This window comes from Lutjanus erythropterus, chromosome 2 (assembly GCF_056507025.1).
Source record: "Lutjanus erythropterus isolate fLutEry1 chromosome 2, fLutEry1.hap2, whole genome shotgun sequence".
NCBI classification, from domain to species: domain Eukaryota; kingdom Metazoa; phylum Chordata; class Actinopteri; order Lutjaniformes; family Lutjanidae; genus Lutjanus; species Lutjanus erythropterus.
Window position 1 is genome coordinate 42458104 of NC_139318.1, and position 23286 is coordinate 42481389.

At 39.5% G+C, this 23286-nt stretch overlaps 1 protein-coding gene across 1 annotated transcript in view; it reads left to right on the plus strand.

Moving 5' to 3' along the window:
* raly (RALY heterogeneous nuclear ribonucleoprotein) overlaps window positions 1-23286 on the plus strand; it is a 172278-nt gene that overhangs the window by 78149 nt on the left and 70843 nt on the right. The window contains exon 2 of the mRNA XM_084745861.1: window positions 22642-22970. Coding sequence (XP_084601987.1) covers window positions 22715-22970 — 256 coding nt within the window. The 5' untranslated portion in view covers window positions 22642-22714. The remainder of the gene's footprint in view (window positions 1-22641; window positions 22971-23286) is intronic.

Sequence of the window (23286 nt, forward strand, 5' to 3'; positions counted from 1 at the left end):
CGCCCTGTGATGTTCAAAGCAGTCCACAAGTTATTTTATGATGAAAGGCTGTAATGTACTGTTTGTGGAGCCCAATTTGCCTCAAGGAAACAAACCAGCAAACAACAAAGTGGATCTAGAAATATAAAAGGCACATTTCCTCCATTGTCAGAGTGGCAAAGAGGATTTTTACTTTAATATTGTGAAATTAGTTGTAATAGCCATGTGCAGAAGTGTCAGACTGTGGAGAAGAGACAGTAAGAGTGTTGTTGTGTTTCCTAATTCAACCGGTCTTTTGGTCCATTCCTGACAGCTGAGCTCCTGCAAAGAGAACAAAGTCAGATATTAGCTTTATAGTCATGCTATCCACTACAGCTAAAGTTCGTAGAAATATGATTTGATTCCATGTGGCACCAGAATGAAGGAATGAATGACAGATCACCAAAACTAAACTCCCGTACAGCTATGTCTAATTCCTGTTCTGGTCATTGAGTTTACTTCAAGAGTACTTGGACCAAAGAATATCAGACTGAATGCCCTCAAATTATGCAATAAATTTATTTTCACAAATCTCCCAAATCTGAAACTGGGAAGTGTTGCTTTGTCTCTTTGCGATGACTTGTTTCTTTGGGACTTTTCTTACTTTAAACCACGTCAGTCGTCATGTTCACATTTCCATCAGTGTATTTTTATATGCATTTTGAAGTATCACATTAAAAAAGGTTTTGTTTTGTTGTTGACTGCTAAATATGATGTGCTGTTAAAATGGTAGGTGTTATAAGGTGTAGCTTCATCCTACACCTTTGTCAGACTGCAGAAGTGTCTAAGTTATGTTAAATAACTTTATTGTAATGTTTTGTTCTGCACTATTTAAGCATCTGCCATTTTCTGTAAGAGGCTATGCATTTATTTACATGAATTTGTAGATTAATACATAACAATACCTCAAATCCACCAGACTTCATAGTCACAAACAATAACTGCACCTTGCCCAACAGATCCCTCGACTGGTTTGTTTGTTTGTGATATTGTGTGACTTTGGTGTTTAAATGTTTGGTTGTATCCAAATGAACTTTACTCGCTGAGGATCAAGGCAGCGGTAGAGCAGCAGCTCCTGTGTGCTGTGAGGCAAAATGACTGTTTTTGTCAGGAGTGTGTAACGATATATTACGGCTTCAGTTCCCTGTTGTTGAGTTGACACAGACTCAAAGAGGCAGATTAGGAGCAGAGAGGTTTTGTTGCACCTGTTTGAGTGAGACAGCTGACATCATGGATTTTTTTATGATTGGTTTGCGGAATTAATTGTGGCATTTTTGTAAGAAACGTAAAAGCTCAATTAAAGCTGCAAGCAGCATTGGACAGGCCCTCACAGCCCTGCATCCACCGAGGTGTGCTGCAGCCGCAACCATGATGCCAGACGCACACTGGTAGACAAGGAGTTGAATTTTCATGCCCTTTAGACACTGCAGGAAGGCATTCGTTTCCTGTCTCCACTAGATGGCACTATGACTATGACTATGACTCCTGATTGTCATGTAGATGTGTTCAGGGCGGGACTCTTATCGCACATGTGAAGTGCAGATTGGACCATTAACAACAAAGTTATAGCAATTTTGTGTTTCATGGCGAGAAATCAAAGCTCAACGAATACAAAAATTTTTAATAACTTTTGATCACAAAGTAGTCTACATGGTACACAGCGGTTTTGAAGTCGTTATGATTGATTCTGTGGGAGGAGTTCGTTAAAATACAATGCGTGGAAGTTGACAAAATTGATGCTTGCCCCAGAATTGACCACGAAATTCAAAATAGCCAACTTCCCGTTGGATTTAGGTGTTGGGTCTAAGAGACTTTTTCATGTGTGTTGGCATGATACATGTGTGTACCCAAATTTTCCATCATGACTAATGCGTGTGCCAAGTTTCATGTGTCGTCAACCACATTTAGCCCCTCAAAAATGTGACTGAACATAGAGAAGAAGAAGATATAAAGTAATAATCCAGGCAAATCCAATAGGATCCTTGCATAGTTCGATGCTCGGGCCCTAGTTATTAACCCAGTATCAAAAAAGGGTACAAAAATGTGAATGACATTAATGTAGTCTATATAACCAACAAGCAGATATTGATTGTCCTTTTTTAGCATTAGTAGAGTAGTGTTACATTATTAGTAATGTATTATTGTCCATTGGTTTCTTTTAACCAGGACCACATTGATGTGAGCAGAAAATGGAGGTCAGAGACTTGTATGCAGTTTTGACATGAAGACTTGTTAAAGTTATGTGACTCTGGCTCTAATATTAAAATATGGGTTAAAGAATCTTGACTGCACTTTGTATTTATAGTTGATTTATATCACTCACTCAGCCCTGTTTCTATAGAGACACATGCTAACTACAAACTGTTACTATAGTAACAGATGGACTTCACTTCCTTCTTCTCTCTTGCTCTGGACTCTAAAGCCACATTTCTCTGCTCAGTTCACCAAATCTCAGTGATAATACATGAATATGACTTGTAGGCTGCAGGGACTTGAAGTTGCAACACTCGACTGGCACCGCACTGATCTGCCAGGGAGAGGAGAGAGCGAGGTGACGTCGAGGAGGGAGCAGATAAAAACAGGACTAGAGAGAGAGACCAACTGAGCAAAAGATATGGAAAAAGACAGAGGTAGAGACAGAAAAAGGGCCACAGATATGGTGCACAAGCCACAAGACAACTTTTTTTTTTCCTAAACTGATTCTGAAAACATCAGGTCAACTTACACTGCATACTAATAATAATATCAGCTTTTACTTGAGAATTTATTTATCTAAAAGTTGAACCCAAAAGAAAAAAGCCATACCAGAAGAGCATCTATTCTAGGCGAGGAAAGAGGTATAGCACATTTTAACATCAAAGCAATTCAAAAAGTGCTTTTACATAAAGCATAAAATGCATCAAAACAAAATGTGAAAGGAACATATGGAAAGATAAAAAGGCAATTCAATACCTGCTCTGTAGTGTGGCGGTACAGCAGTAGATACTTATGTATCTCTTGCCAGGATGGCAACAGCACCCTCCAACTTCCTCCTTTTATCAGCAGTTCTGGGGTAGCTGCACCTCATTTCGTTTCCACTGATGCACAATAAGACCATGGAGAAGTCCAAGTTAATCAGGAGGCTCAGAGACGCTCATTGTAGATGAATAGTCTTTGGGAAATGTCAAATTGTTTGGCTTTTTTTTATATACAAGGATTTTCCTGGCATTTAATAAAGTACATGATTCAGAGTGAAAATAATAGAGCATTTGATGATGAATATAGTTGTCAGTTGCAGTCCTCAACCAATAGAGTTGCTGGTTCAATACCTCTACCAATTGGTCTACTTTTTACTTTTATTGGTCTGCTTACAATCGGTCTAGTATTTTCAACTTAGTTGGTTTTAGAGTGAATTAAGCATTGTGATGCTATTTAAGTGTATTGATTTTTAGACCAAACACACTTAATAAGTGGAAAGTTGAATAAATAAATGAATAACTTAAACATAATTTTATGGGTCCCGTGGTAGCAAGTGGCCTAAGGCAATTGTCGACATTTGTCTAATGTTAAGTCCCACCCTGGAAAACTGCAGGACTGTTTCCTGTTTGGTGGCACCACCTTCACATGCTCACACACACATTTATCATCATCATCATTGTGGTTTTGCCAGGTAAGAGGGCCTATTCATTATCATTATCTAATCCAAGCGCTAAACCATTATTCACCTTGTTGTGTGTGTGTGGATGTGTGTGGATGTGTGTGGGTGTGTGTGGGTGTGTGTGGGTGTGCGTGTCAGAGAAAGAGAGGGGGAGTTTCTATCTAGCGTCCATGTGTTTGTTCTCTTATCATTTCCAATCTGAGTTCCTTGAGTCAGAGTCTTGATGGCAGTGCTTTTCATATGTGTTTGTTTGTGAATTTCCATGTGGATTTGTGTGTTATGCGAGGACTGTCGTGTGTTTGTGTGCGAGCGTGTGTGTGTGTGTGCAAGCCCAGCCTGCAGCCTTGCTCGGGGGCTTCCAGCTTGACTCTTCAGTTATGCATCGAGCCAAGAACCCGAATGTGTGTGTGTGTGTGTGTGTGTGTGCGTGTGTGCGTGTTTCATGGATCTGAGTTTATCCTTTTGCTACAGCTGTTACCTCAAGCAATAATTCTATGAGTGTGTGTGTGTGTGTGTGTGTGTGTGTGTGTGTGTGTGTGTGTGTGTCAGAAAGGTTCTTCAACAACATGAATGGATCAGAGTGGAAATGAGGGTTTAAAAGAATTTCAAGTAGCAACAAAGGGGCGCTCTGTGTGTCGGTGTGTGAAAGTTTAATGTGTGGCATGAATATATGCATTATTTCACATACACACCTACACATGTGCTGTCCTTGAGCTGATGCTCCTGAGTGATGTGAATTCACTTGATCTCTAGTCACTGAAATATTCATCAAATGTTTATGTGGAACTGTGACATCATACCCAGGTGTTTTAAGAGGCTGTTTGAGGGTTGAGACTTGGTTTAGTCAAGGTTAGAATTAGATTAGAAAAGGTATAAGGAGTTTGTAACAAGCAATGAAACAGTCTCAATTTAATTATGATGCTTCTTATAAGCAAACAAAAAAATTGATGTTACATTTTGTGGTTATAGTGAAGAAACTACTACTGTTTTTGTTCACAGGCCCCTCCAAAATCAACACAGTATTAAAGTTCCCTGTAGTAACTTTAAAGTAAGGGTTAAAGTCTAGGAGATATTCACTACATGGCCTACGTCTCTACTGCTTTTATTTCAGTTTTCCACCAGATTTTGGCTGCAGGGATTTGCTCCCATTCAGCCACAGGAGCGTTAGTGAGATCCAACACTGATGTTAGGCAATAAGACCTGGCTCACAGTCGATGCTTCCAAAAGCATTGAATAGGGTTGGGGTCAGGGCTCTGTACAGGCCCATCGAGTTTGTCCAACCAAACTGTGGAAAATTTTCTCAATGGATATTGCTTTGTGCACGGTAGCACTGTCAAACACAAACTGTTGTGTGTTTTGAGAGAGAGAGAGAGAGAGAAATTAGTAATTGCCAGTCTAACTGAAGGTCAAATATCCAACATCACAAACTAACACTACTGAACACAACTGAAAACAAATTGCCCTGTGACTTTAAATTAGATTTCCTCTCTCTCTAATTTCTCATTTTGTTGGAGAAGAAAATTATTTCCTTGTTGTACCACATTAGTCCAGGTCTGTCTTGTTATCTCTGCCAAACACATTGACTCCCCTTTCTTTCCTCCCATCTCTCTCTCTCTCACACACACACACACACACACCGTTGACTGAACAGGGTGTTGAACAGGGCCATGTTCTTGGCAATTCAGATCAGTCCTCCTCTGTACAGCTGCGCTGAATGGCCAAAATGTTACATGTCTTCTTTTCACACACACAGAGCACTGATGGGGTGAATCCAAGTGAGAGCTGCTCCAAACCAGCTGCTAGCTGGCCTCACCGTGCAAGAGGTTGACAATCATTAATGATGTCTAAAATCTGTAACACAGTCCTCCCAAATACAGTAGGATGACATGGTAACATAAACACCTGCATAATTCAATACAACTCCAGTATTAACTACAGTCTCAAAAATTGACATAGAGTTGAAAGCACAGCTCTCACACAGTACCAGCAGAAAAATATTATAAGCTTTCCTAATGCAGGACTTATTACAAGGAAATTGCTTTGGATTGCAGTAGACTGTCGTGTTTGTCCTTGCACCCACCCCCCATAGATAGATGAATAAATATTGAATGGAGATTAAAACTACTGCCACTAATAAATATTACGACTAACTTTATTTGAAACATTATTTGATTTCCTTAAGAATGATTTCAAAGATGCAGCTGAGTATGCGAGCCTTGGGTACTCACTTGGTAGTGAGTTCCAGAGCCTCAGGGCAGCAAAATCCTGGTCACCTTTTATCTTGAACCAGGATTTGAGAACTCTGCCTGATGATCTGAGGCCGCACTCAGGTTCACAGGCGAGCAGCGTTTCAGCCAGATGGCTGGGAGCCAGTCCACGAAGTGCTTTAAATATGATCAGTAAAATCCTAACATTAACTCAGCAGCTGACTTCTATTCAAGAGTGATGAAGAGAGGCTAAAACAGTGGTGATATATTATTGTGTCTTTGAATTTGTTAAAAAGAGACCTCCTTATTATAACTGTCATAGAAAGACTGATGCATTAATTGATAAATCCAGTAGATACATAAAAGGTACATCTAAATGTGTGGACAAAATCCAAAAACACACATAGACACGTTTGTTGAATGTCTACATAGAGTTGAACATGTCCACTGTTTGTCCATACTGTCATAAATGTTGGGGAGCATAGTTCATGCAGACATAGGCAGACACTTCATACATGCACACAATTATGGTCAGACAGATGTAGCCTTGCATAACTACACCTACTGTATTTCCATAACACTGAAGAAAGGTCTGGCTCCAAACATTATCCTTTGGTTTGTATTCCTTTTGACTGATAACGCTCATCTTGGGCAGCGCAAAGCCAAGAATACTGCAACGGTACCCCTGGAAAACAAGGTTAGTGTAACTCGCTTTGGTGGAACATTTGCATGTGAGGAAGTGAACCCTGGCATTTAAATGGCTTAATCCCAACAAAAGGCAAGGGAACAGCCCCTGTCTTGTTTACATTCATACAGTTAGTGACTACTTGCTATTTTCAGTGTGACAGTCGATGCTGCCTGACATAGGTGGTGAATGGAAGGCTTTATACCCACATTCTACATCCTGTGAGTCAGACCAGCACAAACTAAAAAATTGCACCATCTGTTGCAGAAAGCTGTGTTCTTGACAATCTCCAGTCAGACGGAATTAATTATGGAAAAGTTAAACCAAACTGCAAAATGGTGTAAAATTGTGCACTAAAATGACCCATTGGTGACTGGTTTGTCTTGTTGGTGTATACTGTTAATTTGGCAGGTGGCTTGCAAATAAGATGTGTCTTGGAGGTGATTCTTGGCTTCCTGGCCATAAAGTATGACATCAGCTCAGAACAGATCCCATAGGTGTTTGTATTTTAGAGCAGTAACTGTTCAGAAAAGAGTTTGTTTGGTTTTTATCCATTAATGAGCAGCAGGCCGTTGTAGGAGTTCTTGCACGTGTGGAAATGAAATGCATTGATTTTGTCACTAAAACCTTTTTTGTGTTGTGTTTTTTTTTATCACTCTACAACACTTTTTCATTTTCAGGGTCTTTTTAAATTTAATATTCATATTTTTTAATTAATTACTGCAAGTCTGCCACTTGTGAGCAATTTGGGTGTGTGAAAATAAATAAATCAATCCAACATGTTCTGGGTTTTACTCATAGCTTTAGTGAAGTCCAGACGCAGCTCAGTCAACTCATTCCCCAGCCTCCATTCTGAGTCAAATCTCTCTCCTTCCTCTTCACTTCACCCACCAACTACCAGCACTGCAACAGTGCCAACTAGCTGTAATATCTGATACCAGAATACCAACTTAAGTAAATACTAGGTGTAAATCAGAATATTAAAATAACTTGACTTATGTCTGGACATCAAGATGTTTAAACGTATGCTTACAAAATATGTTCTCATATTACAAATTCATGCTTACACTTGTGTGGAGCTTGTTTTTTAGTGTTTTCATTATCAGGTCAGGCCAGGTCTTGCTTATAGAGAAAGTGAAACTTGTTCTCTTTTTAATCCAAACCCCTGAGGATGTGGAGTAGAAGCTATCTTATAGTTTTAAAGGTCAGCGTTGTATGTGAATAAATCAGATTCTTAGTGATATAACATCAGCGTTACTGGCTGTGGGAATATTGACTGCAAGCCTGCAGTGATTCGCTCTATAACAGTATTACCACCTTGTGTTGTAAGCAAAGTTCATGGAAGTGACTCTAATCCCAAAGCTACTGCTGTCTCGTCTGTTCTATTTATTATTATGAAGTGTTTCTCCCTGCCGGCTCCTCTGTGGTGGAATGACCTTCTCTCTCTCAGGGCGGAGTCACTTCTTGTCTTCCAGGCTGAAAACTCGACTTTTTATGATGTACTTCACATTATCGTCTCCCCGCTGAGCCACACGGCCCCTCTCAGCTCACCCACACTGCTCTCCAAAATCCTCCCGACAGCACCCCTCTCTTCTTTTTCCAGCCCTTCACTGTGGCACAGTGTCAGTATTTGGTTGGATGATTATTTGCAATCAAAACTGTTGATCATTTCATATTCTTTTAAACTGTTTGTTTGTTTGAAACTAATTCTGGTGTGTTTGAAAAATGTGTCTATTAATTTGGAGTGGCGCAGAAGTCAGTGAAATGGAGTTAAAACAGTTTAAACAGCAGTTTGTTTTGCTTTCGTCTTGGAGAGATCAATTATCCCTTTATTTTATCACTGAGAAATGCTTCTTTTTGATCCTCTTTCTGCATGTGTGATATTATACATGACATATTAGCTATAGACTCTAATATGTGGGCCACCAAACCCCTGAATTGGTGGTCCAGAGTATATTTTTGGTGGCCAAAATGTTAATTTATGTGAAAACAATACAGAAAAGGCAATTTAATGCAAGTGAACATAGTCTTTTTTAACTGTAATAGCTGTGTTGTCCACTTTTCCCATAAAACTGTGATGTGGTGTTGCCTGAAGTCGTTGTTGTTTCTGCTGAAAAACAAGCTAGACTTCTCGGTGAGTGGAAGAAAATGGTGGCCCACACCACAGTTCATAACATCCTTGGATGTGTCATGTTTTAGCCACTTCAACTCCTCATTCCATTCATTCATAAATTTTCATTTTGGTTTTCCGTAGTCCACTTTTTGTGTTTCTGCCAGGGATAGATTTAGTCATTATAGGACGTAAAGAAAACACAGGCATGAGGCCATCCACATCTGTTGTTCTCCCCCTTTTTCAATCTTCAATAATAAATCATAAAATTAGGCTTTTATTTATAGTGGAGTGTGGAAGATGACTTTAGGAGTCTTACAGCCTGAGGGAAAAAAGCTGGTCTGTAGTCTGGTGGTACAGCAGTGAATACTTCTGTATCTCTTTCCGGGCGGTTGCAGGGTGAACAGGCTGTTGCTGGAGTGGGTGGTGTCTTAGTATCCTCACACTTAGGTAGGGGGTTCCCTTTTTTTTAACATTTTTGTACACCACACTGAGCCATTTGTTTACACAATTTTGCGACTGTCTTTCTGAATCATTTCCAGTGATGTACAACAAGATCATGGACTAGTCCAATGTGGTGGAGAGGCCATGAGAGACTCATGAATTAAGCATTGTGCTGTTTTAGTGTAAGGCTTTTCAGAAAAAACATCATTAATTATCAAAAAGTTAAACAAAAAAAAACAAAAAAAAATAAACAACTTCCATAATGCAAGTTTATGTAGCATTTTATGGGGCCTTTGGTTGCTTGGGGTCTTACTAAAGGAACAAAAAGAGACAAAGGAATTGGGATGTTTGTGGAAATGTAATGTTGAGTTAGTATGAGGATAGAACTTGGTGGCCACAGGAGGCCTACATGGAATATTTAGTGGCCACAGGGTAACTTTTTGAGACTACGGGCCATGGTTAATGTTGATTCCTACACACAAGGTCCAGTTGCAGTCTCTTCGTAATCAGGTATTTTATGTTGTCACTGAAGACGATAAACTGATACAGCAGGTTCAGTGATGTGCAGCACGACCTTAAACTTCCAAATATTTTTTACAAGATTTTATTGTTACTGTATACTGTAATAGTTATTTCAAATTATGATAGAAATTACTTTCATGATGAACCTGCTTTTCTTCAACATGCCTCCTTTGCCTCAGCAAGTTGTTTCCAACAGTTCAAATGCCTTTGAGGATTATACTTGAGCGTGATAGTTATCGGTTATCAACCTTTAGAAACAGCAAGGCAAATGTTTTTGACAAAGCGAGTTGAAGCTGTATTACGTATTCTCCCCCTTACGACATGAACGATGGCTGTAAAAATTTGTATTTTTGTCCTATGCAGAGAACAGTGAGAGAGCGAGGCAGCAGTTCTATTTTTTGACTGCTCTGTTTCATAGACCATTTACAGCTGACCTCTGTTTTTTTTTTTTTTTACGTATGTGGAGGTTGTTAATGTTAGCAGAACTTTACAAATCTCCGCTAGTTGCACCTGGCAGTTGTGGTGGCATTGCAGTAGGTGCTTCACCATCTGTTGCCTGATGGAGATGTGCGCTCTACTTAGCGCACTCTTCTAGTTTAATATGTTTTAGCATATTAATGATGGTAGACATGATTTCAAACTAACAGCTCTGAATAACACAATGTGCACTTCAACACAAAACTGATCTAAATTGTAATATAAAATCTTATATCCAGCAGGCAGTATGTAAAAGATACAGACAGGGATAAATTAAACATTAGCATACTAAAGCAACAGAGAGATGCAACCAGAAAGCAGGAAAGTGTAGGATGATGCTGTTTGTAGCCAAATCTCTCCTCTGATATGTAAAATATCAGACCATACTGTATGTTCACATGCAAGCCTTGAAGAGGTTTTTCTTATAAACCTAATCTGAATAATGCTGAGGTCATGTACTTTTACAGCTCAGTAACGTAACCCTTCCAGCACAGTGTGTGTGTGTGCATTTGCCTCTTCTTCATAATCTGTGTAATATTTACCCAACTTTACTTGACACTAATAAGGAATTTGTTTTGCAGATGCTTAACTTAAAGGCATATTAAGTAGGATTTGTCAGTTGCTGTTTGTGAAGCCAGAAAAAAAATATTTGATTGCTGGTTTGTAAAATGCCCTAAACACAGCAAAACAATGCAAAAATAAGAAGCTACAGGCGGAGTGTGGAGTGTGGATGCAGGTGCTGCCACACACTTCTACTGGGTTGAGGGTGATCATTGAGAGGGATTATTTTTTATGAGTCTATTGTTTTTTGGGAAAATTTTGTCTTTAAGAACATAAACAGCACAAGACAAATTATGTTTGTGCTCACACAACAAAACAAAATAGGAAAATGTGAAGAAAGCCGACTGTCAAACGTGTCTGGAATACTGTTACCATCAGCTAAGAAAACTCCCACGCAGAATCATTTTGTCTTATGTTAAATTATTTTTACATTTTTCATGCAAAATAGTTTTTGAAAAGTTTTTGTTTTAATATGAAAAATCAATACAAAGCACCAATTTGAGCATCAGGAATTTAAATGATCAGTGTGAAAATCAGTTTCTTCTCTGACTTGTATGAACTCTGTGTCATGTTAATTCTGTCATGGTGTGTTCAAGTCATAATTGTCATATTTCCAGCAGTGCCTGAAGACAGCATTTGTATAATCTGTATAATCACAGCATAGTCCCTTATGCAGTTAGCTTTAATTGCTAATCCCACACATACAGAGGCTGCCTGCAGAGGGGTATGTGTGAAATTTAGTTCAAGTTAAATTCCTGGAAATAAAGCTCATTTGAGAGTAAAACTGGGCCCATGAAGCTGCTACTTCTCTTCTCAAAGCAGGACTCTGAAGGTAGAAATGGTAACGGATGTGAATCGCTGGACCTGGAGTGCTGAATGCTAATCTTACGCGCAGCAGGGAGCAGGTGGGTGATTTTGGTTAACTTCATCGATCTGTGCGGGAGGGAGCACGAGGTCAGGTTTAACTGTCAGGGTTTTGGTGATGTGCTCGTAGGCACCTCAGCTGGTTGCTGCTATCAGGAATCAGGGCATCAGGTCAGGTCACTGTGTCAGGCCAACCAGCGATGTACAAAAAGTGATGAAGGTATATTTTGTAACAGAGACAAAATACAGCAAAGAATCGCAAAGTTTTAGTTTATAGTGGAAAAAAAAGGTTTTCTTTGGTTTAACTTATCATTATGGAGTAAGTGTTGATTGCACAGTGTAGAATGGTGACATTATAGAACAGAATAATGACACCATCTGCGTTTAGATTGGTTCCCCATCAGCCTCGCTTTCACTATGCAAATCTGTCTGCCACTGGGCACGATTTTTCCTGGGAAAATGATGTCTCCATTATGGACTGAATTACAGAACAAATTCACGCTGTTCCTCCTGATGTTTTCCTCTAACGTTACTCATCCCTCCACGCTGACGCCCCTGCTGTAGTTACATGTTTGTGCAAAGCAGGAGTCTAACGTTACTCAAACTTCAAAATGCACATCATTATATTAGCTTTCAGTTTGCCTCAGAAGTGAACATGCTTCTTTTTTCTCTTATTTTCAAAGTTGTGTTGATCATTACTCCATGGAGCGAGACTCCAAGGAAACAAGAAGTGATGTGGGGCCTCATTTATACAACTATGCTTAGGACTCACCTTTAAAGATGGCGTACAGATGAATCACATGATTTATAAAACAAAGCGTAGGCACATCCCATTCAGGTTTTCCTTTATAAATCACAGTCAACTTGAAATGTGGCACATCTTTTGCAGACAACATGCATATTAATGATCAGTGAAAAGCCTCAAATTAATATTCATTCACACTGACTGTGAGGACAGTTGTGGCAAACGCAGAATGAAAAGAACATTTTTGATGCAGCGGTTGAGACAAGGAAAATATGTTGTGTGGTGGACACACTGCGGACATTACAGATGCCAAAACAGCATCAGAGTGGCAGCCTGTGGTGGACGCTGTGAATGCTGCCGCCTCACAAACTCGAACACTCGCCGAGATTAATTCAGTGGGAAGTGGTCTGACAGAAAAGAAAAGCATAGACGAGGAACTGCAGAGCCACAGGCCGTGCGAGTGTGTGTGTTTTTGCCACAGGTAGCGTTAAGGCCACCTCGCTCTTTTGATGAGAAACTGACTATCAGAGTGTGCCAGACGCACAGGATGATTCAGGTAGCCTGCGTCACCTGTATCCCCCTGTTTGAGATGAGAGTAAACCAAACGCATCGCCACATTTATGGATTTTTTTTTCACAAAAACTTTTTCTTTTATTTGCTGTGTGTTCCAGCAGGTCAGAGGTGCTGCAGCTGTGTGCACTCTGCACCTCACTGCACCTGCGTCTGAACTGAAAGCCATAAAAAACCCATAAAAAAATAAACGCATTACAAAACAAAATATATGAAATTATTCCCTCGTAATCCACCCAACTGGATCATTGAAAAAGGCATCAGTGTAAATGAAATTCGTCTTGCTGTTCAGCTTATTATTTATTAGAATACGTGTCAGAACATGCACGTATTGTTTACTGATTACAGAACAAATTAGATTTTTTCCACCTTATAATATATATCTGTTTGTATTTATGATCCTAAATTGTGTTTCATCTGTATGTGTTCACTCCACAGAATATCAAACGTGTTTATTCATTGTAAGACTGCTGTTTATCCATTTTTGCAAATGAAATCCTCATATGTGATGTGTGTGAGGTAATATTTTGATTGATTTCAAACACTCTTTCTTGTCTTTCATCCGTCTGCAATCGGAGTTGCAGTATATCCTTTCTTCAGTTCATGTGCGTACGCATGAGTCCAAGTTACTGCGCCGCACATTTTCACACCAAGTTTAATACCACTTGGAAGCGTTAGGGCGAGAGTTGAGAAGTTGCCTGTTTTCTCACTTAAATTACAATCACTGAATACATTTACAGATTTAAAAAGCAACTATTATAAATCAATTCCTTATATTTGCAATGAAATTGAAAATATAGATTTGATAAAAAGTAAAATTAAATTTTCCAGTGTATAATGATATTTCCTTATTCTGGCTTTAAATGATTTCTTTTTTAAGACATGTTAACTGCTCTGACAGCTCTGAGAGGACAGTTGTTGACCTCTGATTCAACCAAAATCCCTCACATATTGACACCAGCACATTCAAGGAGCTTTGTTTATCATTATTAAAATGATAATTTATTAATCCAGAATTTAAAAGCACTTGTATTTTTTTTATATATGCAACCAAACACTTAAAGTCATTTAATTATCTAAATATAATTACTAAATATTTCAGTGCTACCCTCCAGATTCCACGGTTTGACAGAGTGCAGTGTACTTTCTTATCCTATCCACTTGTCTAGACTTTCATACAGAATTTCAGAGGTAAATCCCCTCATTTGAATTGAATTTGGGACTGGAATGGACAGGTTATCTTAAAATATTATCTTCCAAGTACTTTTCATTTTCAGAGACACTACATTAACAGATTTTTTGGGGTTTCTGATGGTAATTGGGGATATAAATATGACCATGATGTGAAGCTCATTTGAGTTTAAAAGCTAAAATTTACATTAAAACCACAAAGTCAGCTCTCTGATTCATTTATAGGGCTTACAAGCTTTATCCTGTTTTATGCTAATGTATGCATGTATCATCAAACCATGACACCCTAAAGGAGGAAGCTTTTAGAGCTAATTTGCTTATAGAGCATGAGCTCATTGGGTTTGAACGTTTTGGTCCGCCGTCTTTGTCAGTGCACAGCCACAGGAAGTGTTTCCCTGTTTCCACCAAAGGCTGTTTTCCATGCAAAATCGTGCATTTTGCTTTACAATCATACCATGTAACACTCATCTGGGTGTAAAGCCTGATTATTACTGAGAGCCTTTTCATTCTGTGGCTTAGATTCTCTTTGTATCGCCTCTTATGCTAATGTAGAGGCCATACATAAAGGAAGATTCACCCACTTAATAATTTTAAAGACCCACTCCAGTGCATTTTGACATTTTTATGAAATTTCATATATTTCTGAGTCATTTCCTGACACTGTTGATTAACCACACTGTTTGGCAAATATTGTTTGACAAATAACTTAATCTTGTGCTTTTAAGCTGTGGCTAAAATGTAACTATGACTATAATAGAAGCTGCAGTCATATGTCAGCCTCTGAGCTTGCACAAGTGCACTGTCATAACTCTTTATCACCTGTGACCCTTTAGCCACTCCCTCTCAGGTGTGCAGTGACATGACATGAACCAGAGAAGCACCCAGTGGCAAATTGTGATTTGTGATTTTGGGCTAATGTTATATAAATTAAATTTGACTTGACTTAAGTCTGCACCATGTTTAGGCGATAACTCCATCCTGTACCTGCAGGGATGTGGTGTTAGCTGGAGATGTACAGAAGATTTTCTGTCAAATTCCACTCAATTGCCAGTTTCAGTTTGGTCAAATGGCATCAGTGATCAGAGTTACTCTGCTTGGTTTAATAAAAGTTCCATTGATTTTCCAACAATAATCACAAAAATAATCCGAGATTAATCTTCATTTTTATGGAAAAGACTCACTAAAGCCTTAATTTGTGTGTTTTGAAAGGATATATGCATAAACGACTGTGTGTGTGTGTGTATGTGTGTGTGTGTGTGTGTGTGTGTGTGTGTGTGTGTGTGTGTGTGTGTGTGTGCTTTTCCATCACACACACATTCAAACATTCAAACAAATCTTTACTCTTTATCTCACTCACCACCACACACTCACACACACACAGGATTTGCTGGATCAACACTATTCTGTTGTTCACTAAATGTGAATTTCTGAAATACACACACACACACACACACACACACACACACACACACAGGTCCCACGGGGCACAGCTCAATTTGATTCATTAGAGGTAGACCAATCAAATTTAAGATTGCCATGTCACCGGGAAGGTCGGGTAGAAAGGACCAGAGATCCTCAAATCACAGACACGCACACACAGGTACACGCAAACACACACACACACACACACACACGCGCGCGCGCACACACACACACACACACACACACACACACACACACACACACACACACACAGACACACACAGACACACACACACACACACACAGAGGAAGTTGGTTTAACTTGACTTTTTAACCTTTTAACTTTTCTTGAGAGGCAGGTCTGAAAGCAAATCTCTCTTCATTCCTGTAACACACACACACACACACACACACACACAGTCAGCAGTGCTCAACATTTCTTCCCTCCTGGAATCCAGACTCACTGCTGGATTTTCCTAATGAGGTAGAGAGAAGAGAACAGAAAGACGGACACTATATGGACAGAAGTATGCGGACAGACATTTTACCACTTACTTTTGGTCTGGGTCTGCTTTTTAACTGTTTTGTCCTCTTACTGTGGTTTTAATGAAGGTAATTTTAATGCTAACAATAGCATTGCTAATAGCCTAATATGATATTTTAGACAACAGCATGCATGGTATAGGATAAGACCATGTTCAGGGTTATCATAACCACAAAAGTCACGTGCCATTATGTACTTTATAACTTTAAATAACTCGTCACACAAGGCATGAACCCTGGTCTCCCGGCTGGAGGTTTTGTGTTTGTGTGAGCCATCCATCTACCTTACTGCATCAACAGCCTGGGATGGCTTTACACTGACTTACACTGTACTGAGGTTATCAGTTGCTATGATTCCAGCCTGCAGCCCTTTGCTGTCTGTCATCCTCTCTTTCCAGTCTGCTCCTCAGCCTCCTCTATAACGCAAAGGCAAAAAGCTACAAAAGCCACAAACAAACAAAAACAAAACAAAAAAAAACCCAACACCTTCTGTCCTTAGAGCCTGGATTCAGAAAAACTTTACAAGGGACGAAATGGAAGAAACTGTCCTGTCCTGGAAGATGGACATACATGCAATAGATGTTGTGTGTACAGAATAGACTAGCATGGTAAAATTACAGTATGGACAATCTTGATGACAAACTCATCAGCAGATTTTAACATTTTTGTAGAATACGGGTCCAATAAGATGTTGAGCGACCTGAGCCGCACAGCCTCCTCTACATCATGAAAACCTGGAATGAGGATAGAATACACAAACACACCTGAGCAAAGCCCAGGCACATTCACACAGGTAAGAGAGAGAGACAAGGACAATATGCACACAAGGGACAAGAGAGAGAGAGAGAAAAGTACATTGAGATCCATTGTCTGATGACTGCAATTTTGTGGATTTGCTCCTTTTGTTCTGATCTGAAGCACAAACGAATCAAGATTTTCATGGTTGCATTTGTAGACACACACTGTACACATATTTCGATACCCATGAATCACTTCAATATGACATCTTGATATTCAGAGAATGTTTGATGCTTTTCAAACTGCATACAAATTAGTATGTATGTAGTAGTTTCTGCAGAGTTTCTGCTCTTTTTCCTCCAGCAGTGGGGGGGTGGGGATGAGCTGTGATGTTCAACAGTAGTTACGTAAGTGCTTTTGTTTGAGTTCAATTCCGTGTCAGTTTCAGAGTTGCTCAGCAAAAAGGGACAGAGAAATGGTTAGGAACAGTGATTCTCCAGTGACTTAATGAAACTGAGGCTTAAAACGGAATAAAATAAAACCTAGTGTTGCTCTTAAAACTGCTCTGAAACTGCTGGTGCAGAGTTCATTTCAGCTTGAAAGCTAATTCTCCAGTGTTATTTTCTAGGACTTAACCAAAGCAATTAGTTATGACTATGAGGAAGCCTCTCCCTCTGTATGTTTCTCCCTCTTGTTTGAAGTTTCCCTGTGGAGGTTTTGATGTGTTTTGACGACCGGGTCCCTGTTTTTTATGTTGTGCACATATGCACACACACATGCTCTCGTGCATGAGGCGATACACAGACCTGTCAGTGGTTTCACACTGTTCCTCTGATTGACAGGGAGCGGAAACATGCCAAGATTTGCTCTGATGAAACAGCAAAGGCAGAGAGGAAGAGGACTGCAACCCAGCAATGCTGTGTTTAACCCTTGGATGGTGTTCATGTTTTTATTACTCAGCCAGTGTTTGGGGGTCTGGTGGACTCAGTGCATTATTTTGTTTTTAAGTCAATACAGCCATGACAACTTATGTAAAAATACTTGATGATGTTTACCTTACCTCCATTACAAGTAATGTAGGCAGTTAATATTTGCCTTTCACATCATCCAGTGCTATTTGTTTTTCTGATAAAATGTAATAATCAATATATAATCAAGATATGGGTGGAGAAAACATGTTTATCCTGAACAAATATAGATGAAACAAGGTTTTGCATCACTATTGATGTTTTTTTTTTTTAACTCAATTTGAAATTGAAGACATTCCTGTCAGTCTACACAACAGATCAGCCTCAATGAACACACAAACACACAAGCCTATTCATGCCAGCCCAACACAGGAGGGACAGAGTATACTGATGATGTATATACATGACTTATGTGTACGGGCTGGCCCTGTGGCTGGCTGCTGAAGGGCTGGTCCTAGGGGTGATCCTGTGGGTTTTTCACCCTCAGGTCCAGTGGACCCGAACATCATGTATGTAATATAAATGTGTAGTGGGGGTGCACAGTGTTCACTCTTTGAAAATGTTGTCTCCTGTGTTTTCTTCACAGAAAATGAGCCAAGGACAGTGAGTCTCAGACTGAAAAAATAATTACTGCTACTGATTGCAGTTACATTTAGCAAATATTGGGATTATTAGCAAGATTACAATTTTAAAATGCAGTTTAATATAAAGAAGTAGATACTACCATATACACTGAACAAATATTACAGCATCTGATGAGTCTGAAACAACAATTTGGACACCACTCATTTTCATGGCCTCTACTGAAAAGAAACGCTCCATCAACCGAGTCTTGGGAGCACGCCTAGTTTAACTTTTTTTTTTTTTTTTTTTTTTTTTTAAGGTTTTTTTTGGGGCATTTTCGCCTTTATTGACAGTGACAGCTGAAGGTATGACAGGAAAGGGGGGTGAAGAGACAGGGGATGACACGCAGCAAATGAGCCACAGGCGGGATTCAAACCGGCAGCCGCTGCAGAGGACTAACAGCCTCAATACATGGTGCACACGCCCTACCGACTGAGCTATAGGGGCGCCCTCCTAGTTTAACTTTTAAGTTACCTAATGGTGATCATTTTCCTTTCAAAATTTCAAATTCAAACTTTTTTTAAAATGTAGCTAACAATCTTATTTTTACCCAAGTAAAGAAGGTCAAGTTTCAAGTCCCCGGCTCTGAGAGACACAGCCATCTTCACCCACCAAAAACCTAGAGGAAAATGTGATGTGTGGGCCCAGAAACTTGAAAATGGTAACTTTTCCAACAGCTATATCCAATACTCAGTGCTGCCGTCTGTTAGCCCCTCTGCTTTGTGGTATTGTTGACAGAACAACAAACCACAAGTTGTTCTCTCTGCCGACTCATCTGTCAGACTTGACTCCCACTACTGTACCATCAGTAGTTTAGATGAGTCATTCACTCATTTGCATGACTTAGTTCTCAGTAAATGCCAAGTTTATCTGAATTTCAAGTAGGAAATTAAGCAAAGATGAAACATGTTTCAAGTGAGACATAATCCCCTGAAGATTTACAGCAGTCTGTGAAAATCTGAGAGTTGGCCTGAGGTCTTCATCTGAGTGTTCAGCTCCTTGCCTCAGATCATCCCACTCTGCCTGCTGTGTTCTGGATAATGTTGGACAGTAATATATTACAATACAAGTACATTTCCCAAAACAGTAATTATATTGCAGGTACTATTTCAAGTAACTTTGGGTTAGTTGCAGCAGGTCAGGGCAGATCATGTGACCTTCTACCCAAAAAGCTCAAGAAAGGATGAAGAATGAGGAAGAGGGAGAGAAGTAGACTTCCCACAGGTGGAGCTATTGTTGTTATTTTGGGTTCGGCTCCTCCAGAGTGAAGGAATCTAATATGAAGGTCACACTCAGAGAGGCAGACCTTCCTTCCATCACAGCCAACATCTGGACAGATAACAACAAATGCTTTCCTGGTGTTCAGCAGTTCAACTTTGGAGTGCAAAAAAGGTCATCAACAAGGCACAGACATAATATAGCAATATAACAGGTAACATAACTAATTATATTTGATACCAAGTAATAAGCAAAGTAATATAATAGTAATATAGTATATAATATAGTAGTAAAAGTAGTAAATATAAAGTAACTTATCACATTTCCTGAGTAATTTACCCAACACTGGTTCTGAAGCATAGGGTCAGTTCAGTTTGCCTTCTGTGGTGCTAACATTGTTAGCATTACCTTAATTTGACATAATGATCTTTTTGCACACATTATCATTCTGTTATAAGAGAAAAAAAATGAGACAGACTACTGTTAGCTTAGCCTCTATGTGAGATCAGACTTATCCACTTTTAGCACTACAGGAGAAAACAGCTTTTTGTTACCTCTGAGGGGTTAAAAACCTTCACACTCCACCTGAACCACTGTTAAAAACTGTGCCATGTGCAACAGTAGTTCCCCTTGTAGCTGGTACGGGGGTAGATGTAGTCATTTTGGGGCCTAAGGCAAACATGGGCCAGGGCCCCGCTACACGTCATGCTGTCCCCCTTTTTTCAATCCTTATGGCGTAGGCTGAATTAAGTCTCACAGCCTGAGGGGAAGAAGCTTCTCTGTACTCTGATGGTAGGGCAGTGGATACTTCTGTATCTCTTGCCAGGGGGCAGCAGGGTGAACACGCTCCCTCCACTCCTTCCTTTTTTCAGAAGTTCCTGGGGTAGCTGCACTTCATTTTCAAACAGTCTGTATAAGTAAGATGATAAGTGATAAGTGAGATGATATGGACATAGATGCATGGATGGTCTTTTGTGACCTGCACCTTACATAACACAGGTTAAGCCATAGCTTGGTGCTATTTATGATTGTTTTTATTTGTAATTTATTATCCATTATGCTATGTTTCATGTTTATATTGTACTATCTAAGGCAAATGTAACTTTCCAGAGATTTGCACCTACCAGATCCACATTAGTCAGCACAATAATCACAACCAAAGTCACTTTTGGTTACTGCAGTGTAGTTTTGTACACTATGCACACCACTCCATAGTTGTGCAGTCACATGCCTCTTGTGTAATATAGTTGCTTTAGACTCAAGGCATGCATTTAAGGGCTAAAGGGAAAAAAAAGACACACATTTCACACATTTCAGTGTTTTCCTGTATCTAGTTTTTGCTTTTTCTCTCAAATTACAGGACACTTCTAATTCTTCAAGCCTGTAAAAAGTCCTTAAATCAATCGATCTCAAATGAGCATTAAGACCAGAACTTGCAGGATAACAAGTAGATACTGTTTAAAGGTTGGGAAACAATGATGTCAGCTAATGTCATTTAACATTTATTAAGTTTTAATATGTCTCACACCTTAGGGTATAAAAGTAATTTAATGAGTTTATAACTTTTGTTATATAATTTAATTAATTGTGTTAATTCAGTTAAGTTGAATTTAATTCAGCCTCCTGTGTCATTACTGAGTTTTTACTGTCTTTTTTCCTCTTCTCACTTCTCCGTCTTTTCCTTCTCCTCTTGTCCTCTCAGCTTGTGTTCATTAGTTATATGGATGAAGGGAATCGGCACACAGCGAGAATGGGGATAAAAAGTAAATTTGGTTTTCAAATCCTGCGCTGTGATCGATTGAGCTCGTCTCATGCGATGAAGCAGCAGCGGTTGGTCTGCTGCAACTCGCCTGATCAGAGCAAACTTGTCGGTTGTTGTTGTTGTTGTTTTCCATCTTGCTTTAATGCAAAGAGATATCTGGATTTGACTGGAGCTGATCGGTCCTTTTCAGCTGCAGAACTTCTATTAGTAATGAGTTGAGTAGTCCGAAAAATGAGAGTATGGGCTGTGTATGATGACTGCTTTGTGAAGAGTCCTCATTTGGAGGAACGCTCAGTTTTTCACCGAGGTACTAGTAGAGGTGAAGATGGTACTTCAGTTGCATTGTGTATTTGCTTTGAAACTCAGTCCTTTCAGTGCTGATTAGCACGTAGTTAACCAGTAGCGACCATTAATGTAATAACTACTAATAATGCAGCAGTTTTTTTTATCTGAAATTTCTGAATTATACCAATAACATAATACCTTTTTGTGCATAATGTAATAAGTTATTCAGTGTGTGTCAAAAGTAACTCCAAACCAACAGTGTCAGTTATTACTTTATCGACTTTTTTATGTTATGAACTGGAAAATTATGACTTTATAGGCTGTAATTTCATTAATTGTAGTTAATGAATTATTGAAATCTGTGACATTCATTGCTTGAGAGCTGTATGTCTTGGACTGTAGTTCATTTGTGGTGTTAAAGCAAAGCAAAACAATCACAGATATTGTGCAGATTGGTGGTTTTAGCATGAGTTCAAAAACGAAGCAACAACCTTCAGTAAAGTGCAGCATGACCTGCTACAAGACCCTTGAATTAATTTTATTTTGATTTCCCTGCTGGTCCATGTGGTCTCACCAAAACTGCCCAAAGAATGAGCTACAGCTGACTGAATTACAACTATGAGGATCACAAAGTATCTTCCTTTACTTTATTTGACTATTTCCACCAACCTTTTGTCTTGCAGCCTTCAGCCTTTTCTGAAACAAAGTTTGTGTCATTACTGTGACAAATCGCCTTGCCTTCGATTTTCTCTGTTGTTCCTGTGTTTGTGTCACATTGATGATGATATCAGAAGTTTCACATGATAATCGCCTCAGAATCCTGCAAAGGTTGGGGCGGTGCTATCTACAGTGGAAATGAAATCAATAAAAAATAAAAGCACCTGGTGACAAAAGTTAGTCAAGTGGAAACATGGCTTTTGTTATCATGTTTTTATTTCTCATCTCTTCTTACAAAAGTTCGACTTGAAGCGATGCACCAAGGTCTTGACGTCTCCTTTATCTGTCTCTTGTGACTAAGACCAGTTATGTGTTCTCTTTCACTCTCTTCAGATCCACATCTCTCCGCATCTCTCCCTCCCAATCCATCCATTCTTCAGTTGCTTCCTTCGCCTGTCGCTCCAGCATGTCGCTGAAGGTCCAGACCAGTAATGTGACCAACAAGACAGATCCAAAGTCCATCAACTCCCGGGTGTTTATCGGCAACCTGAACACAGCGGTGGTGAAGAAGTCGGACGTGGAGAGCATCTTCTCCAAGTATGGCCGGGTGCTGGGCTGCTCCGTGCACAAGGGCTACGCTTTTGTCCAGTACGCCAGCGAGAGGCACGCCAGAGGGGCCGTTATCGGGGAGAACGGCAGGGTGCTGGCCGGACAGACACTGGGTGAGTGAATTAGGAAAGTGGAAATGGTCAAAATGATTGTGGTAGATAACTGTGTGAGGCTTTTTTCAAGTTTGAAGGACTTACTCACAAACTATTTAAGGTGCTTTCTACGTTCAAATGCAAAAAATAAGGTTCTATTTTCAAAATGAAAAGTGCTTGGGATTCATGTAGTTTAAGTCACGAGATCAACATTTCCTTGAAAGAAGAGTTTAAATGCACTTCAGCAATCTCACAAGGAACTGCAGACCTGTCCAATCTTGTGACAGGAGAGATTTGGAAAATTTCTTGGGCCTCTCCCTGTTTTTTTCCAGCCTGT